Source organism: Vulpes vulpes, chromosome 1, assembly GCF_048418805.1.
Source record: "Vulpes vulpes isolate BD-2025 chromosome 1, VulVul3, whole genome shotgun sequence".
Classification (NCBI taxonomy): Eukaryota; Metazoa; Chordata; class Mammalia; order Carnivora; family Canidae; genus Vulpes; species Vulpes vulpes.
In genome coordinates, this window is record NC_132780.1 from 130348366 (window position 1) to 130367823 (window position 19458).

A 19458-nucleotide genomic window follows, 5' to 3' on the forward strand; every position below is an offset into this window, starting at 1 on the left:
CACTGACAAACAGCCCTGCCTCATCTGGCCCCTGCTAGCCTCTCCCACTCCATCTCCCATAACACTTCCTTCTCTCTTTCTACTCCAGTCCCATTGACCTTACATCCCTCACACCCTTCCCAACCCCAGACTTTTGTGTGTGGCGCTCCCTCCGTGTGAAACGCTCTTCCCTTTCCTTATGACCTCCTTATCCCTTATATCTCAGCCCCAGGAGTTGCCTCCTCAGGGAATTTTTCCTGCCCAGGTCCCCCTAACATGTGATATCAAAGAGCCATGTAACTCCCACTTGTAGCATGTATAACAAACAGGTCCATGAAGGCAGGCATGGCACCCAATTTTTTCCCTGGCTGTTGTATCCTTGCATCTTGCACATATTAGATGCATCACAAATATTGACATATGAATGAATGAAAAGTTCAATTTAAGCTGAGGACTAGCATCGGGGGCTGGAGCCAACGACAGGACCAGGGTCAGGGCTAGGACCACGGACAATGTCTGGGACAGAAAGCTGGGCAGCAACAGCAGCCCAGGCCAAAGCTGGGCTAGAGAGAGGGCCAGGTGTGGATCCTGGCAGGGCCAGATAGTACAAGCACTTTGGAAAACCTTAGCAGAATCTACAAACTACCAGAGCTGTATGCTGACCCTCTGATCCGCCAGCTCCACCCCCAGGAATACACCCACCAGAGCAGTACCAGGCATAATGGCCCCAAACTGGGAGCTACCCAAATGTCCCACATCGGTAGAATGGATTAAATAAGGTGTGATTTATTCATACAGTGAAATAAAATTAAGCAATGGGAACAAACCACAACTATATGTAGTAACACGGATGGATCTCCCCAATAGAAGAAGCCAAACACAAAAGAGAACACACTGTAAAGTTCTGTTTATATGAAGTCTGAGGAGAGATAGCATTAATCTGTGGTGTTACATGTCAGAAGTGTGGTGCTCCTGGAGGAGCAGTAACCAGAGGGACATGGCAGGGAAATTCTAAGGTTAGGCTAAGAATAGCCTTTTCCTTGATCTGGGTGCTGGTGCCCAGTTGTGTTTGTGGAACCCATTGAGGCATGGATTGGGGAACAAAGGGAAACCAGGGCTGGAGAGGCATTCAGGGTGAGCCAGGACATGGGGCTGTGGTAAGCAACAGAATGTGGAAGGGTCAGTGCAGGTGAAGGGTTAAGGAGAGGTGTGGGCAAGTGCCCAGCTCTTTGGGACCAGAGAGGGTGGAGAGAGGAGGGCAGGATGAGTGTGGAAACACTGACTGGTGAGAAGGGAAGGGACAGTGCCTAACACACACACACACACACACACACACACACACACACACGTTTCCTGTGTTTCTTAAACTTCTCCTCTGAGTCCAGGAAAAAAGGAGTTTCAGGGCTACCAGTCATCACACCTTGCCACCAGCCCAGGAGAGACTGAAGAACAGCTGGACGAGAGGGAAAGAGCATTTCCACACTAAGAGGTTGGAGAAGCCCAGGCAGAGAGGCCTGGCAGGCAGACAGCAGCCCTCCCCTGGGCCCCTCATCCCTCTGTCAGCTTGAAGTGTAGCCCAAGGTATGAGGTGGGCTCCGACCTACCCTCAAATCCTGTCACTCTGTGTCTAAGGCCATGCCAACCAAGGGGTGCATGTATACATACAGACGTGTGTATACATACAAATGTGCCTGAGTGTGCACACATCCACAAATACAAATATGAACACACTTGTACACAGATACACATATCCATCCAAATAAGCCTGCATCTTTACAGGCACACACACACAATCTCCTCTTCGTGGTTCCTCCACTTGCATTCACTGGGTGATACCTAAGCAAGCTGATTTCTCACTGGCTCAGGGGGCAGCTGTGTGAGTCAGAGAACATAGTTGGAGTGAGGGGAACCAAACAGAAGGCTCTTCTCCAGAGGGAAGCAGAGGATGCCTGGTGCCCCACAGTCCTCGCGGTCTTTGCGGTCTTTGCGGTCTTTGCGAGTGGTCCAGTAACCCTCCCCACCATTGGATCCACGATCTTTCCCGGGGTTGGTGGGGAGGGGGAGAGAGTCTCTGCAGTAGCAAGAGAGAAGCTGGAAAGTAGTGAGGCAGGTCTGAGAGGAGAGGAGTAGCCTCCACCCCACGGATCAAGACCCAGAGCCTCCTTCTCCATCCCCTCTCCTGCCCTGTCATGGCCACCCCTCCAGCTCCTCACTTCCAACTCTTGGAAGACTTCCCCTCTTCTCTCGCACCAGAAGAGGAAAGAACTCGGGTGTCTCTTGCATTTCCCCCTCATTGTCACCACTACCACTGTGTCTGAGGTTCCCTTCTGCAGTGGGGAGGGGGCATGTGGCCTCAGCCTCTTGGCGTCCTCCACACAGTCGGAGGGCTGGCAGAGGTGGGGGCAACATCCCAAGCTGTGACTCAGCCTGCCTGACATTCATGCTGTGGCCAACTTTGACACTTGGCTCATCACGGACTGCTGGTCCCAAGAGGTGTGGAGACAGGCGGGCTTCCATGAGGGATGCTCCAGAGATGGGGCATCTGGGCCCCACCCTGTGTCTCCCTCTATCCCTCGTGCCACAGGAGGGGGGAAAATAGGAGTCCAGGGGCATGAGAGGAAGGAAGGAGGGGAGAGGGTTCTAAATACTGGGTTGGAACCCAGAGGTAAGGAGGCCCCAGGGAGGGGAGATCTGGGGGATCCAGAGGCCCCTTATTCTGGGGAGCTAGTGGGCCAGAGGAATAGAAAGGATTTTCCAGCCCTCCGGTGGGAAAGAGGAAGGAGGCAATGAGAGACAGGAAGGCAGGTTCTGGTCCTGTCCTGAGTGACCAGGACTCCAGGGGAATGGAGTCTGAGGAACTGAGGTGCCAGGTCCCCAAGAGAGTGGGGGCAGGGAGAGAGGGGGGGGGGAGGAAGGGAGAGGGGAGGGAGCCAGGGATTCGGGAAGCGGGCAGGACTGGAAGCAGACAGCCAGCAGCTGCGGTGTTTCCGACTTGCTTCCCAGTAGTTCCTCTCAGTTCCATTTCCAGTTGTTTCCAAGCCATCAAATTCTTTCCAAGCAAGATAAGGGGTGCGCCCACCCCACCCAGGGCGTGTCACGTGTAGTGGGTGGGGAGAGGCTCAGACGGGCAGAGCAGGGATAGAAGGGGGACTGGAGGAAGCCGGAGCCCCTGCGCCCCTGGAGGCATCTGTCCGTCAGCCCAACCGTGAGTCATGGGTGCAGAGCTCCTGGCCGAGAACAAGCTTTAGGATCCTCTCTGCAGGCTCTGTGCCCTTCCCAGACCTGGGAATCCTGACTCTGCTCCATTTCAACATTTCTTTTTTTTTTTTAATTTTTATTTATTTATGAGAGAGGAGAGAGAGAGAGAGAGAGAGAGAGAGAGAGAGAGAGAGAGAGAGAAAGGCAGAGATACAGGCAGAGGGAGAAGCAGGCTCCATGCACCGGGAGCCCGACGTGGGATTCGATCCCGGGTCTCCAGGATCGCGCCCTGGGCCAAAGGCAGGCACCAAACCGCTGTGCCACCCAGGGATCCCCATTTCAACATTTCTTAAAGGCTTAAGACCCCTGGACCTCCCTCTCAGACCCTGCAACCCACATGCTGAGAGACTGCCTCTGGCACCTTCCTGGAGCTCCAGCCCCAGCCGCTTGGATCAGAGCACTTGGGGTTTCATCAACACTTTCCTCCCGAGGTTCAGCTGGCCACTAACTAGCTCAGCCTCTGGCCCCTGGTTTTCCTCTGGCCAACCACCTCTGAGTCCACACATCCACCCCCCAAACACACATACACTGACCCATCCTCCAGACATACCCTCCATGGGGAGTCTAGTCCCCAGTGCAACGTCCCATTTCCTCTGTCCTAGCACAAAGTCTGCTCTGCCAGGCTCTCCTGAGAGCTCTCGGGCTACACCTCCGCCTGGGGTGTAGGGATGGGATAGAACCCCACCACTCCCAGCTTTCCCTTGTTTTCCCCAGAGCTCTGTTCCTTACCTGGGCAACAAGCTGTTGCAGTGCCTCTGCACCTGCTTGGTCTCTGACCTTGGGAGGGGAGCTCTCAAGACAGGGCAGGGCTACTGTGCCTTGGCAGCTCCGAGCTCCCCGAGGTCCCCTTGCTTGTTTCCTGCAGTAGGGTCTCACTGAGCTGAGACCCAACTGCAGACCGTGGATCTCGCAGACAGTAAGAAGGAGGGAGTCTGCAGCGAGCAGGGGGAGGAGAAGGGGAGGACCGGCATGAGGTCAGGGAGGGGAGCGGAGATGGGGCAGGTCCTCCCACTCCTCCAGTCCCTGCCAGGCCCTCCCAACGTCATTGCATGCCCCCTCTCCCCGCCTCCCTGTCTGGGATCACTGAGTCCCACAATACAGTCGACTTGCCCCTGCATCCTTGGGGCATCCCTCCCACATCCTTTCCCCATCGCATTTGGACTCTTCCTTTCCACCCCAATTTTTGCCCAACTTGACATCCCCAAACCTTATGCCATTTCTCTTTTCTCCCCACCATTTGCCCACCTGCTGCTCCTGCTCTCTCACTGGGTTCTCCTCTCTACCAACACCCTTCCACAGTGGCCAGCCCTCTCCCTCCTCAGCACCTCCTCTCCCACCACTCTGCTCCAGCTGGGATCTTGCCCCACCTACCTGTTGCCCAGCACCCCCTTTCTCTTCCGGCCATTATCTCCTGGCAGTGTGTATGTGTGTGGGGTGGGGGAGGAAACCTCCCTCCCAAGCCCAAATCCTTCCCCGGCCTGAGGCCTTCTCTGGAACTCCTTGTCCCCACCCATCCCTCTTGCCTGGTCCTATTGCTCCCACCTCTGCCTCATCTCTTCTATCTTTTCTACTTGCCCTGTCCCTGTACTGCCTCTCCCCCTGTTCTGTTTAGTCCACTACCTGTTTTCAGCTTGGGACCACTGCCCCCTTTTCATTCTCTCACCTCAGCAAATTCTAGAGAAATGGCTTGGGTACCGGCCAATCAAGGGTTTGGCTGAGCACCAGGATGTAGAAGACTTGGGAAGGAGGTTGGGGTTCAGGGGAGACAGGGAAGAGGAGCCGAAAAATTAGGCAGGAGGTTTAGGAGAGAGGTTTAGGGATGGAGCCAGAGCTAGAGGCAGGAGGCAGATGTGGGGGTGGGCCTGTGAATAGCTGGGCTAAGTCAGTGGAAGGCTGAAAGGTGCGGCAGGGGAACAGAAGCAGGGGTAAGGAGAGCTGGGAGCTGGGAGAGGAAAGCACTTTGACCTCAGGCAGAGGCAAGATGACTGACACTAGAAGACAGGACAGCAGAAATACCCCTGTGTGGCCCCATTTTCCCTTCTGCTCACTGTCTTGACCAGGGGCTAAAGAGACTTTTGCCACAGAAGAGAAGTATCCAGGCTGAGGCATCCCTGCCCCAGGTTTCACAAGGAGAGTTCTTGCTACCCCACTACCAACCTCACCATTGGGGAATAGACTGGCCCAGTCATAGGTGATAGGTGAAAGGGACCTGAAGAAGCCTTTGTGTGTCTGAGTCTGTCACTTGGGTTGGAGCATAGGGGTCTGCACCCTAGATTGGATCCCCCTGGTTGCAGGGTGTGTTGATCCTGGGTCAAAGCACACTGGCACATGTGGGTGCCACATGCCCAGTCAGTGACCTCTGGCTGAGGGCAAAAGCTTGCACAGACCCTCGCATGGGTGTCCCCGTGTGTCTGTGTGTCTGTATGTGTGTGTGTCTGTTTTTTTCCTGGCTTTGATGGGGAGGATGAAGTCAGCATCTTGGACGGAACTGGGCTCAGCTTCCTTCCTCTGCCTTGGCCCAAAGCCTCCAGAGCCTGGAGTAGGTAACAATTTCCCTCTGATCTGGGGGGCTGGGGGCCAGGGGAGCACATGAAAGGGTGAGGGAGGGTCTGAAACAGGATTACTTGGGGAAAGCAGACTGCAGAGGATGGATTTTCCCTTATATCCCCAGGTTTCAGTAATTCTGTCCCATGGTCATAGCCACTGTTTGCCCTATGCATTAATCTTGGTCTTATTATTTACTAAGTATGGTCACCATGAGTATACTTGGCCCAAGGAGTGGCCAGGAGACCCTGGAAATGTGAGAGCTCAAAGAACGGCCACGGGGTGTTTTGGAAGCCCATGGCAAGGGGCAAAAGGGACACCAGAGTCTCAGAGAACAGAGGGGGATTGCACAGGGTTACAAGGCATCTGAGGAAGCCACTGGAAGCTCAACAGACAGAATTCCAGGTTTTGAAATCATCGTCTACAATTTGACTTAGCCCCTGGATTTAGGCTCTTGGAGGAGCTCTCATCTCACATATGTTTGCATCTTGTTGGGGAAGTACCAGACCTTGCACAGCACAGGTGCCTAATAAATGCTTGTCACTAAGGAATTGTGAGGGCAGCCCCCGTGGCGCAGCAGTTTGGCGCCACCTGCAGCCTGGGGTGTGATTCTGGAGACCCAGGATCGAGTCCCACATCAGGCTCCCTGCATGGAGCCTGCCTCTCTCTGTGTCTATGAATAAATAAATAAAATCTTAAAAAAAAAAAATAAAACCTTAAAAAAAAAAAACTAAGGAATTGTGAGAGGACTGGGTGCGAAGGATGGGGAAAGGGAGTCTGGTAGGAGCCCCAGGCGTGGAGGCAGGGAGGCCTAATTGTCAGAGCCAGGCGCCTTCACGAAGGAGGTGTTTCAGGCAGTGAGGAGAAAGGTCCGAGCTGTTGACAGCTGTCCACGTGCTCTGGCCGATCTCAGAATCCTCAGTCCAGGGTCTCGTCTCTGGGCTTCCATCTTTGCACGAACCTTCTTGTTCCTGTCCTGACCTCAGGAGGATGAGGTACAGAGGGAAGGCAAGGAGGGCAATCAAGGGCAAGACCCTGCAGGTGCAGACAGCGAGCGAGGAGAGGCCAGGGGCTGCGGGCCAAGGGAGCAGTCCTAGGGAGGGGGACAAGGCAGTTGTACTGGGCTTCCATTGACAAAACACTCTGCAGCACAGCGCAGGCCTTGGATTCATGTGGCCTTGTGGCTGAGGAAATGGAGGACGGCAGAGGTCAGGTGACCTGTCCACAGGACTTTGCCAGGGGTGAAAGTGGGCCTCCACCCGGGTTTTCCAATTCCCAAGCTTGTATTCTCTCCCCTCCCCCAGGAAGAGCCGTGGAAAGATAGAAGACTCAGGGCAGAAAATCTGGATTTTTGAAACTCTTTTCTGCATCCAGTTATTATACAGATTCAGTAAGAAAAAATCACCAAGTCTAAGCCAGGAGACTCAATGTTCCACTATTGAGGAGATGGTGGGGCAGGGGGCTCAGAGAGAAGAGACGGCCTGACACAGGACATGGGAAAGAACCAAGAGCCTGGAGCTGGGAAGGGGCAACAGAGCCACAGAAGGCAGGCTTTGGACCCTTAGGACCTCCTCTGCCGGGAGACACGGGTGTGGGGAGAAGGGAGGAGGGAGGACATTTCTATCTCGTGACAAAAGAAAGTCACACAATTGTTTTTGTTCTCTGCTCTGGGGCGGGTGGGCGCCTATATTTACCAGAGGGACTGAGGTTGCTGTGGCAACCACACATCTGGGCCTTGGAATCCAGATGTGCTGTATCCAGAAGCCATAGCAGAACGATGAGGCAAACATTAGGCTCTCCAGTCCTGGCCCCTACAGCTGGGAAGAGGACGGGGGATTGAAGAGGGGAAGGGTGGGGGAGGGCCAAAGCAGCAGTTGGGGAGAAGAGAAGAAGTGGGCAAAGGGGTGTGAAGAGAACTAGGGAGGGGGTGGCTTGAGGAGGGGAGAAGCCAGAGCACGGAGTCAGCAGTAGGAGGATGGAAGAACAGAAGGAACAGAAAAGAGTGAAGCAGCAGGGAGGAAGGGCAAAATACAAAAAGGAGTGAGGAAACAAGGAAGGAAGAATGGAGACTAGAGTCCAAAAGAAGAGGTGAGGTTGAATAGAGGAAGTGAGGACTCCTGGCTGGGTGAGGGCAAGGAGAGGCGGAGAGGAATCCAGAGCAAAGAGGCAGAGGCAATGGGTCAGGGATGATAAGAGGAACAAAGGCTGGATCCAGAGAAAGACTGGGTGAGCCTGGGGGTACAGGAGTGGACAGCAGCCCTGTGCTGAGGTGCCCTAGTGACCTGGGCTGCGCGTGGGTCTGGTGGGTGGCAGCCACAGCCAGAGACTCACCTGCCTTCCCCTTCCCAGCCCTCCCCCCTCCCTCCACACCCCTCCTGAGCCTTCTGCCACCCCAAAACTCAGCCAGCAGTCAGCCGACTGTGCCAGCTCACAGCAAAGTGCCAGGTGTCCCCTGCCACTCAGCCAGAGGTGCAGCAGGCCCCACCCCAGGGCCCCCAGTCCGAGATGCCAGCACTCGGGAACATCCCTGTGCTGCGGTCAGGCGCGATGTCACCATGGGATGATGGGATGATAGGACGGTGTGCACCCAGTTGGGGTAGGAGTAGAACAGAGGAGAAAGGGGCAATGTAAATGCAGAGACAGGTGTGAGGGACAAGGGACAGGTGTGCCTTTAGTGACATCATTCATCCTCACACCATCCCTGAGGAGTAGGCAGGAGTATTCCATGCTACTGATGAGGAAACTAAGGCCCAGACTGTGTAAGTTACATATCAAGGACATCCATGGATGAAAGGTAAAGCAGGGAATCAAATTCAGGCAATCTGCTTCCCAAATCCCTGTCCTTGCACTCACTGCCTGGATGAGGCTCAAGGGACGCAAGGACAGGAAGGCCCAGAAGCCAGGGCTGGGCTCCTCCAGAGGGAGGAGGCGCCTAGTTCCTGGGAGCCCTAGTTCCAGGTTGCCATAGTTACTCAGTGTTTTCGCCCCAAACACAGTAATGGGAAGTGGGGGAGCCTGGCTGGACACGTGAGTTTCTCCCCTCCTCCTTTAGGCCTGGGCTCAAGGCCTGGGCGGCCCCTGTCATCTGGGCATTGAGCCCAGGCCCAGCCCACACCCTCTAGCTGACCCAGGACACTCCTGCAGGGCCAGGCCAGAGGTGCTGCTGGACAGAAGCCACTGACAGGATCCCCCCAGGTGGAGTGAGATTTGGCCCCTCAACCTCTGTCCTATTCCCCTTCCTCCTAATTAGAACCACAGCCTTTCCTGCCAGATCCGTTCTCATCCTTTTCTTTCAACTAGGCTCTCAAGTCTCAGTGTCCTCCAGTTTGGGGCTGAGAAGATGTTCCTCAACATCCCCCTTCCCTCCAAACACCACCCCCATCTCCAGTGTGGCCCCTCCTTTCTGGCTTGCAGCCCTCTGGCCCCAGCTCTGCTGTTTGTTCAAGCTGCTCGTCCTGGAAATCAAGGGGAGGGAGGGAGAACCTGCTAGAATGCAGGGGGCCCAGGGAGGCTCCTCACCCCACAGGGTGTGGGGCCCCCTGTCCTTCCTGTTTACTCAGACACATTCCAGGGATCTGTATCCTCAAGGCTGTCATGCCATGAGACATCTCACCCTCATCCCCTTGCTAGACAGACATACCCCAGTGTTGTAGGGGTGGGGACAAGGGGATGACATGAGGTCTGGGATCCCATACCCACTCCACCCCTGAGTCGGCTACGTCTTCAGTGCTTGATTCTCTGATGTACTGGCCCTACAGAAGCCAATCTCCCCCAAATTCTCCATCATGAGCCAGGAAGGCAGCCACCATTCCTTCAACTCCCTCCAAGTTGTTTATTTAATAATAAAAAAGAAGATCGTACATATACATAAACCTGATCTCCCACCACCACCCATCCTTCACTCCCAGTAACTAGCTCCAAAATGTAAAAATGTCCCTTGTCCCTCCTGGGGACTAAATTCCCACCTCCACTCCCACCCCTCAAATAGAGAAACAAAAGAATATAGAGTGTGTAGGAGTCCACCCACCCCAAAACTTCATCTTACTCAATACCCTCGAAGAAAGAAGCAGGAATTAGGGGTTCAGAGAAATTAGAGGAGTCTATATTCCAAAAAGGGGTAAGAAGAGAGGTGAACTGCCTCATCTCCAAATAAGTGCTTAACTCCACACCCTGTCTTCCCTTTACCAATTGCCCCAAGCCCAGGGATCTGAGAACTTAGGAAAGCCACACTGGGTTGCGCCACCCACCCCCCCAACCAGCTCTAAGTCAGTGTAAGTTGCAGAGGTCAGGGGTGATTGAGGTAGAAGGGCTGGTGGGAGGCCTGGTGGGCCTGGCCAGCTGCAGAAGCTGGCAAGGGGCCACCTGTAGCATTGCCCGGGGTCGAGGACGGCTGTTTTCGGAGCGAGGGGGGCACTGTGGAGGTCTTGATGTGAATCACCCTGGTGTCCATGACCTCACATTCGATCTGCATCATCTCCTCATAGTCCCCTGGGGCCCCCTGGCCTGACAGGGTCTCTGTGAGAAGGAGAGAGTTAAAGAAGAGCAGAAGGGCAGGCAAACAGAGGAGAAGGGTAGAGGCAGACAGGGATGGAGGGGCAATGGTGAGGAGGCAGATCCACATCCGGAGGTCAATGAGACGGCAGGGATGGAGTTGGTACAGGGAGAGGAGAGGGATGAGAAAAGAAGATGACGTGGATAAATCACAGAGAACACATATGAGGGAGATCGTAGGGGAGAGGACATCAAGAGAAAACAGGAGGTGAGAATCTGGCAGTTCCCAGCCCACCTCCTCTGCCCACACCTACTCAAGGCCCTCACCAACAGATGGCCTACACTCTTGCCTCCTGCACTCTGTCTTCCTCTCCACCCATTTCCCCGCTTCTCATCCAGGAGTGTAGCCTCTCTTTGAAATGGCCCACTCCTCTCTCCATTTCCCCCTTAGCAACTCATGCTGGACCTTCCTAGCAGAACCTTTCACCTCCTCAATTTCAGCCCTCCCCAGCCCTGGCAAGGAGAGAATTACCATTGGGAGCCATGGCAGGCATCACCAGGGACATCTTGGGCCGAGACGTCTTATTGTGGCTGATGGCAGGAAGCAGCAAGTGGTCCTGGGAGACAGAAGGGCCAGGCCAGGAGGCTGGAGGCAAAGATGTGGACAGGTTCCTCCATCCTACTCTAGAGCCTCAGCCTCAAGATAGACTTCTGGAGAACCCAGGGTGACAGGGATGGGGCAGGGGAGGAACTCACCCTTCGGAAAGAGACAACATAAAAGGTGTCCTCTCGTCGGTCAATTGCATCCAGGAACTCTGGCTGTGAACGGTCTGGGTGGCGATACAGCTGCAGTTGGCCCACAAAGTCCCTAGCCAAGTGGAGAAACAGGATTTGGGAGGAACTAAGCCCAATGCTCAGGTCCCACTGGGGAAGGTGGGAGAGGATGAGGGAAAAAAGGAAAAGAGACCCCAACGGATGAGGAAGGCACAATGCCACTGATGGCAATGATAATGGGCACAGGACAGATTCTGGGGGTTTAGCTTTTTTTTTTTTTTGGTTTAGCTCTTGAGAGTGAAACCTCCCTTAATAACAGATAAGCACCCCCATAGACTCACCTCTCTGGGGGCACCAGGGGCTGGGTGGGGACTGCCTTAACTGGAGGGGACTTCTTCCGTAGCTGAGACTTCTGGAAGGAGAAGTATCTAAGGATGTGAAGAGGGTGAAGGCAAAGGGAAAGAGAGACGGCCCCTGGAAGCTGATGTCACCTCACCCCTCCACTCACCCCAAAGGATCCCTCAAACCTCCACAATGAGATGCTAACTCAAAATCCCTAAGACATTTAGTCTTCCAGTGGGCCTTCCTGGAACCAGCCCTAGCCCCTCCTACCTGTCTCTCCTGGGCCCTCTGGGGGATCTTCCGCCGTCCTCTCTGGTGGCGCTGGACCCAGCCACTCAGCTCATCAGCAAGCCTAGGGAAGCAGAGGCCAAGGCTCCCATCTTCCCTGCCTGCAAGCAGCAGGAAGAGGAGAGGGCAGGGAGAGCTGGTGCTTTAGCACAGCAGGACAGCCAGGCGAGAGAGGATGTGCCCCAGCTGGCAACCGCACCTCAGAGACTCGGTCCGGTTGACGTGCCGACAGTCAGAGGAGAGGAAGAGCTGGTCCAGGTCTCTCAGGAGCAGCTCCTTGGCACCCCCGGGGAAGGCTGTCAGGTTCCTGGAGTGAGGCAGGAAGGGGGAAATGACCAGAGGCTGACCAGCACCCCTTGACCAGCAGAACAGGCAATGATGGCAAGAGAACTCTGGTTCCCCTCAAAAAGAAAAGATAACTTTTGGGGAGAAGATACACTTGGCAAAGTGTACTTCTCAAAAGGGAGAGGGCCCTCTCCTCACCTGAAACCTGGTCGGCCTGGTGGGCTGGGATGGAGTTCCTCAGGGCCCAGGGAAGAACCCCTAAGGGGTTCCACTCCCTCAACTGGCTCTTGTGTTGAGAACTCTAGCAAGTGTCTCCGGGGCTGAGGTTCCTCTCTGCTCATCCGAGGAGACAGAGGAGCTGGAGGAGGCTCACTGATGCTGGGGATAAGAAGGACGGAGAGTGAGGGGTTCTGGCTTTATCAAGGGGCCCGCTTAAGATCCTGGGCTCTGCAGACATCCCATGTGGGTTCCAGTCTACTCCACAAGAGTGAATCTCTTCACATGTAAGATGGGAATGAGAACTATCCCTACCCCCTAAAGCCAGGAAGCATGAGAACTCGGTAAGCTCTTTAAAAGTGACTATTTTCACCAATATTATTAGCACTATCTGCTCCAGGTGAGGACCTACCACTTGAGAAAAATGATGGAATGAGAAGGGACTGGCTGGATGCATCACTGGTGCTGAGGACACCAGCACTGTCTGTGTGTAAGCAGGATGAAAGGTGCTATGCCAATGCATGCCGGCAGGCAGTGGTGAGGGTGGCCTTCACCCTGAAGCTTGGGGGGGGGGGGGGTGTCTCACCTGACAGGTCCAAAGTTGAAGGCAATGAAGAGAAGGAAGACCATGATGCAGACCACCTTCCTGTTTCCAGAACCTAACTTGAGCTCGCTGTTCTAAGGTGCAGAGTAAGGGCAGAGAGAGAAAGAGAGAGGCATAAATCAGCCCAAATGAGCAGGTATTCCCACTGGCCCCCCAAGGTTGACAGGTCTTACCTCTGCCAGCAGGGCCTCCAGTCGCCGCCGGAGGGCAGCATTCTCCCGGCGGAGCTGCTGGTTGTCCGCCAACACCGCCTGCAGCCGGGCCTCCAGCCCCTGCAAATACTCTTTCTTCTTCCTCCTGGACTGGCAGGCTGACTCCCGGTTCTTGATCATTCGCTGCTGCCGCTTCAGCAGCTTTGCCTAGGGTACCCAGACGGTCAGACGGTCGAACAGTTGAAGAAAGGAACGACAGATGGGTGGGAGAGGGGAACTATATCTCCCAACTTCAGGGACTGATCAGCCACTGCTCACACTGGCCACTCTCCTGCCTTCCTGTCCTCTACCTACTTGGCTGGAGAAGGGCCATCCCTCTCTTCTTTTCAAGGAAGAGCCCTTCTCTCACCACTCCATCTTTCCTGTTCCTCAGAGCTGGGAGAAGTCAGACTGTAGGAAGAACTTCCTCCATCCTAGCTCCTGGTGGAAACTCCGTTCCTTTCCCTGGTTGGGGGGAGGGGTGTCTTCCTTCCTCTCAATTCTTTTTAAGGGCCTACAGCTTAACTTTGCTATAATTAAAGAACACTTTACCTGGTTTTCTGTTAGGAGCCTCCCTCTACTAACTACCTCTACTAACTACTAACTCCCTCTACTAACTCCCTCTACTAACTCCCTCTACTAACTCCCTCTACTAACTACTAACTCCCTCTACTAACTACCGCCACGTCACAACCACTGCCTTAGATTTACTGACACCATTCCATTTCTCTGCCTGCAGTGATAGCAAAACTAAGTAAGGATCCTAAAATTATACAGATTTGATGTTGACATGCAAATATAAGCTGTTATCCACTTGACCTTCAGGATTGTATGTGTTCACTTCCTCACTTTTTGTTCCTTCCTCAATCCACAATTCTCTTTCCCAGGACAGACTTCCCTCCTCCCTTCCTATTACTAGCCTTAGCCCCCTCCTCCCCAATACTTACATCCACTTCAGGTGGGCAGGAGTTCCCAGGCATAGGAGCTGGAACAATGCTCTTCCTCTCAGGCCTTGGAGCTGGGGGGGCTGGCCCCTCAGGCTGGACCCGAATAGCACCTTGGATGAGGACAACTGGGGACACTGGGGCAAATGAATAGGGGGAAGTGAGACCTGTAGGTCAGGTGGAGTTATAGTATCCACACCCCCACCTGAGCACCCAAAGGTTGGGAGCCTCAATGGCTATGAGCTCGCCAAGAAAGTCAATCCAGCCCGGCTCCTTCTCTCCTTCTTCAGTACCTGGGGGTGGCTGGACAAGGGGTTGCAACAGAATGGTGGTGCTGGGGGGCACAGCTCTGGGTGGCATTGGGACGGTGGTTATCACCACAGGTTTGGGCTGCAAGGGTGGCTTCCGGGTAGGCAGGGCTTTGCCTGATGGAAGAGGAAAGAAAGGAAGGAAGGAATGTCAGACTCAAGGCATCTTGCCAGGGATCCCAAGGTGTCAGGAGGCCCTATTACCTAAGGAGCCATCGGAGGATGGGCCCATGCTGATCTGGACACCTCCAAGTGGGGGGCCTAGGACATCCCGCAGGAGACACCCTTGAGGTGACAGTGACTCCGTCTTCACTTCCAGTACCTCCTCTCCTATAAAAGCCTGTGTTGGGCATTCCAGAAGATATGTGAGTCAGGAGGAATGTCAAGGAGAAGGAGCTGAAAAAGAATGCTTTCATACTTCTGAGAGTCAGAAGGAACTCACCAGAATGTGAGACAGAAAAAACAGTTGATGCTCACCTGATTGGGGGACTCTGCTGAAAGCAGGGAAGCCTCAGAGTTGATGGAGGAGGATGGAGAGACAGGTTCTATCTTGGTCTGGATATCTATGGGATGATAGGAGACAAAATGCTGGATATCAGATAAACACTACAGAAGAGAATTAAGAGAGGGGATAGAAGACATGGTCCTTTCTCTTTTGTACCAGAAAAATAAAGCTGGCCATAGGCATGCAATCCAGAAGGAGCTAGAGCCATGGGCTGCTGACTGGTTGGCTCTCTTCTCACCTTCTGACCCAGGACTTTCCCATCTTTTTCCCTGGCTCCTAAAGCCATCATGAGTCTTTATGCTGACAACAGCTAAGTCTGCATTTCTACCCTTGACTGCTCCCCTATGTTCTGATTCCCACTCCCGAGATGCCTGCTGATCATTTCCTTTCTCATGCCCCACCTCGGGGCTCACTGCCTGTCCCCTCACACAAATTCCCTTTCTACTCTGTCAGCCTCCCAGGCCCCAAATTGCAAAGACTCAGTCCTCTGAGCCTTCCTGGCCTCTGTTAAATCCACCTGTGAGGCACAGTGATCACCCCACATGGGCAAAATAAAACTCATCCAAGGGCCAGATTCAGCTCCAAGGTCAACAGTCTGCCACTACCTTTGGTCCATACCACTCATTTAGATTCTTAATTATATAATTCCTAAGACTGCTATATTAAAATTTCAACTTCCATTTGTGAATAGTTAGCACAAGCATATGATATAAAACCCCAAAGGACCAAGGGTAATTCAGTGAAGCAGATCTTCTTCCCTTCCTTGTCCACCAGCCACCCAGATCCCTCCTCAGAGGTGACCACTATTTGATTATTAAGCATGTGTTATGACCCTCATGAGACTCTCCAAAAGCAAGGATTATGTCTGATGCTTCCTGTCTATCAAACTGGTGGGTGAAGCACAGGCCCTCAAGAGACCTAATTTGTTTAGCGGAGAATCTGACTCCTTAAAGTCACCAACAATCAATTTGCTGTGAAAAGGTTTTCAATCCTCATCTTGTTTATTCTCTTTGTAACTTTTAATAATGCGTGGATATGGTCTGTTTGTCTCTCTGGGCCCACTCTGTATCCTTCCCAGCATTGCTCTGAGGCCAGGGAGGAAAACATGAATGGACTGAATCACTGGGCTCCCTTGCCCTACAGCTTCTGGTTGGAGTTCAACCAAAGAGAGGCAGTGACAGGAAACCCTGAAGCCACTTTGCAATCCACACTCAACATTTCCAGCACTGAATTCATCATCGTCCCTGACTGGGGAGCTCCTGCTCTTACCATACCTATCTGCCCTAGCAAGAAACCCAGGCATCTTCTTCAAATCCTATGCAAGAAGTCACTGCAATTCATCCATTCTACTTTACTCTTTCTGTTTCTTTTCGGCATCCACATATCCTACTTGATTAAATGCATTCAGTCCTGCCTTTCCATGTTCCATTCCCTCTACTTGCCACCAGAGTCACCTTTCTAATCACATTGCTCTCCTGCTTGATTCTTCAGAGGCTCCCAACTGTCCACAGGATAAAAGCTAAGAGTCCCTTAGCAGGGTTCCCACCTGGCCCTGCAGCCTCTGCAACTTCTTGCCATTTCCCACTCCCTCCCCACATCCACTCTCACAAGATCCAAGTTCCCTAGATACACACACACAACACACACACACACACACACACACACACACACACACACACACACACCAATCCCCATATTCATCTATTCATCTTCTGGCTAATTTCTATATGTCTTTCAAAACTCGGCTCAGGAAACCCTGCTTCCAGAAACACATCCCTGATCCAGCCCCCATCAGGTGAGCTGCCCCTTATGAGCTTTCATGGCACCCTGTGATGTCTATCCTGGAATTCCCACACCTTCAGCAACTGGCATGTGTCTTTTCCCTCCCACCACACTATAGGATTCTTGGGTCAGTGTGGTGCTCATATCTTTGTCTTTGCACCCCCAGCACCCTGTCCAGTATGTGGCATGGAGTAGGTGCTCAGTAAATGTTTACTGTAGGGACACCTGGGTGGCTCAGCCGTTAAGCATCTGCCTTTGGCTCAGGGCGTGATCCCGGGTCCTTGGATGGAGTCCCACATTGGGCTCCCTGCAGGGAGCCTGCTTCTCCCTCTGCCTATGTCTCTGCCTCTCTCTGTGTCTCTCATGAATAAATAAAAATCTTTTTAAAAAATGTTTACGTGTAAATTGGTAAGAGGAAATGAACTTGGTAACACTTAAAAGTAGCACAAATAATGTTCATTGTAGAACCTAAGAGTTGGGTATATGGTATTTCAGCTCTTTTGTAAGCTTGAAAAACTTTATAATAAAACACCAGGGGAAAAAATAACGTAAAATTCCCTAATCTATCCATACTTAAAAAAAAAAAAAAAATGCAAAGCAACAGGAAGTTAAATCACACAATAGGATACTAGGGATGAGAAAAAGAAAGGAAAACTATTCCCATCTCTTCAGTGCAGTTTTTGCTGTGGTTTCCTAAAACTCTCCCTCCCCTTCTTGGCCTTTGGTCATCTATCGTTTCCTCTCCCCGCCTTTTCCTCTGTGTCCTGCACCCTCCCCCCCCCCCCACACACACTCTCTCTCTCTCTCTCTCTCTCTCTCTCTGCCTTGGGAAAGCCTGGGGGGGGTGGTAGGCTGTTATTACCTGAGGGGTCATCAGAGGTGGGACCCACATTGATCTGCACGGTTTCAAATGGGGATGTTGGATCATCTCCTAGGAGGCAGAGTGGGGGTGCCAAGGATTCTGTCTTCACAACTAGCACCTCCCCTACACCAAGGGCCTAGGTGAGAGTGAGAGGGAAGGAGACAAAGAAGAAAACAAGAGTTGAGAGCAAGACCAAGAACAAAAGCTTCACAGCTTACTAATTATTTGACATTCTGCTTTGAATGGTGCTGAGCATCTCCCTGAGCTGTCTCTGGTCCCTTGTTTTCTCTATTTTATTCTGGGATGGTCGATGAAGTCTCATTATTTCAAATATCGTCTTAAAGTGAACAACTTGGGCAAGAGCAATTCTAGACTTCTCAGCAGTTAACAACTCTCTTCTTCCCAGCCCCACCACGGCTGGCACATACCGCCCTTCAGCTCAGGGTGTGATCCTGGAGACCCGGAATTGAGTCCCACATCGGGCTCCCTGCATGGAGCCTGCTTCTCCCTCTGCCTGTGTCTCTGTCTCTCTCTCTGAGTCTCTCATGAGTAAATAAATACAATTTTTAAAAAATAAATAAAAAGACTCCATCTTCACCTCTAGACAACCACTGCAGAGACATGTAAAAGAAAGACATTAAAGAAATCTGAAGGCACCACCACTACTCCATGACCTGTAGCACGCAAAATAGTCTCTCAGCACCTATGGGGCAAAGGGAATGGAACACAGTCTCTGCCACAAACAGGAGAAGGTGTCAGATGGCTCTCACCTGGCTGGAGGGCTCAGTGGAAAGATGGGATGATTCGGAGCTGAGGGAGGAAGAGGAGCAGGGGGAGGATGGCTCAGACTTCACCTGAAGATCTGGAAGAAAAATTGGGGAATAAACAGGAAGCAGAGTCTGAGGAGTCCAAAAAGTGTCCAAAGACAAGGCGGTGAGGATCCCCTCCATCAGGGCAAAGGGGAACACATATAAGGGCCCTAAGGAGAGAGGAGTGCACAGGACTTATGAAGAGGAGGTGTGAGGATACAGGAGTCCCGCGGTTCCTGGGAAACAGTGGAAAGCGAGGGTTTTGGAAGGATGAGCGAGTCACAGAGGATATCTTACCTGGGAAGATAGGCAGGGGGTCCCAGGGCGGTTCAGGGGGACTGACATCCATCCCCACGTCCAGGGAGCTGCTGCCAAACTGAATAAAGGGGAGCATTAAACGGCAGGAATGTGAAGAAGGCAATGGCTCCAAGAGCTCCGGCCTGGGGCCGAGTCCTGGTTCGGGGGCAATCCCACCCGCCAAAGGTTAGAAAGACAAGGATGGGGGCGCGATACCGGGACATCCTGCTCTGGGCAACGGAAGAGCTGCGTCTGCTCCTCCGCCACATCATCCAGGCCGGTGTACAAGGTGCTGTCTGCGAGAGACACAGAGCGTCAGGGTCGCCCGGTGGCCCAGGCTGCGGAGCTGCGGAGCCGCACAGCCCCGGGCTAGTCCCCCATTGGCTCGGCTCAGCCAGACCTACCGCCCGCCCACTTGAAACCTGATGCCGCCAAGGAACTTGTCCCTCCTTCCCCCACCCCGAACACCTCGACTTTCTGCAGGGAACAGAGGTCGCCCCAACTCCCGCATCCCCCCAGAGCACGACGGGCCCCCGCTCCGCCCTCCGGCGGGTGATGGAGTCTGTGTTCGCCCGGCCCTCTTCCGTAGACCTCCGCTTCCTCCCTGCGTGCCTCGGGAACACGGCATGACACAACCCCCCTCCCTCCCCGAGGCCTCACTCCGCAGACCCCAGTCCTCTGGGCTCAGCAAGTTGTCCGTGAAAAAACGTGTTGGGTCCGCGATCTCGCTGAGGAGCATCAGTTCCGCCATCTTTCCCTCCCGCCCCCCGACCATGAGACGGGTCCCAAGGCCCGCCTCTCCCCATCACCGACTAATCAGTCGACTCTTAAAAAAAAAAAAAAAGGCGATGTCCCGGAAGCTCTACCGGCCAGTAAGAGAGCAGGGTGCTGAGTAGAGGAGGTGGCTGGCCAGGCCGGGCCAATGGGAGCGCGGCGGGAGGACGACGCTCCCACGCACAGGGGCCCACGCGGCGTGCGC

General features: G+C 53.5%; 2 protein-coding genes across 26 annotated transcripts in view; both read right to left on the reverse strand.

The window, feature by feature from the left end:
- Positions 1-4568, reverse strand: part of TNXB (tenascin XB) — a 57171-nt gene extending 52603 nt beyond the window's left edge. For 14 of the 16 annotated variants that reach the window (XM_072728726.1, XM_072728670.1, XM_072728709.1 and 11 more), the window contains exons 1-2: positions 4483-4568; positions 3967-4169 (exon numbers count right to left, since the gene is read on the reverse strand). The gene's annotated coding sequence lies outside the window, so the exon portion shown is untranslated. The remainder of the gene's footprint in view (positions 1-3966; positions 4170-4482) is intronic. The other 2 variants (XM_072728691.1, XM_072728701.1) reach the window with 1 other exon arrangement.
- A 5021-nt stretch (positions 4569-9589) lies between these two features.
- On the reverse strand, positions 9590-19329 carry ATF6B (activating transcription factor 6 beta). Of its 10 annotated transcripts, none has more exons than XR_003233718.2 (18): positions 19140-19279; positions 18696-18775; positions 18480-18558; positions 18144-18352; positions 17374-17509; positions 14702-14787; positions 14429-14564; positions 14210-14341; positions 13920-14053; positions 12955-13140; positions 12764-12855; positions 12160-12339; positions 11876-11983; positions 11659-11740; positions 11388-11474; positions 11029-11140; positions 10805-10889; positions 9590-10296 (listed from the first exon to the last, which is right to left on the reverse strand). XR_003233718.2 is itself a non-coding variant. In XM_025990509.2 (18 exons), exons 1-18 carry the CDS (start codon positions 19252-19254, stop codon positions 10067-10069), a joined length of 2127 nt encoding a protein of 708 aa, XP_025846294.1. In that variant the 5' UTR covers positions 19255-19329; the 3' UTR covers positions 9590-10066. The 10 variants fall into 10 exon arrangements, 8 of the variants coding, with proteins under 8 accessions (XP_025846294.1, XP_072584906.1, XP_025846293.1 ...); XR_003233719.2 differs by having other exon boundaries at positions 10805-10918; XM_025990509.2 differs by having other exon boundaries at positions 11388-11458; positions 18144-18235; positions 19149-19329.
- Between the last annotated feature and the right edge of the window lie 129 nt (positions 19330-19458).

What these genes read in the sequence shown, in the direction of transcription:
- ATF6B (XM_025990506.2), bottom strand. Translation starts at nt 19,254, where the DNA reads ATGGTCGGGGGGCGGGAGGGAAAGATGGCGGAACTGATGCTCCTCAGC. An exon ending in ATCCTCCGATGGCTCCTTAG is followed by an intron (nt 14,342 to 14,428) that starts GTAATAGGGCCT and finishes CTCTTCCATCAG; the next exon opens with GCAAAGCCCTGCCTACCCGG. An exon ending in GCCTGCCATGGCTCCCAATG is followed by an intron (nt 10,297 to 10,804) that starts GTAATTCTCTCC and finishes TCCTTCTCACAG; the next exon opens with AGACCCTGTCAGGCCAGGGG.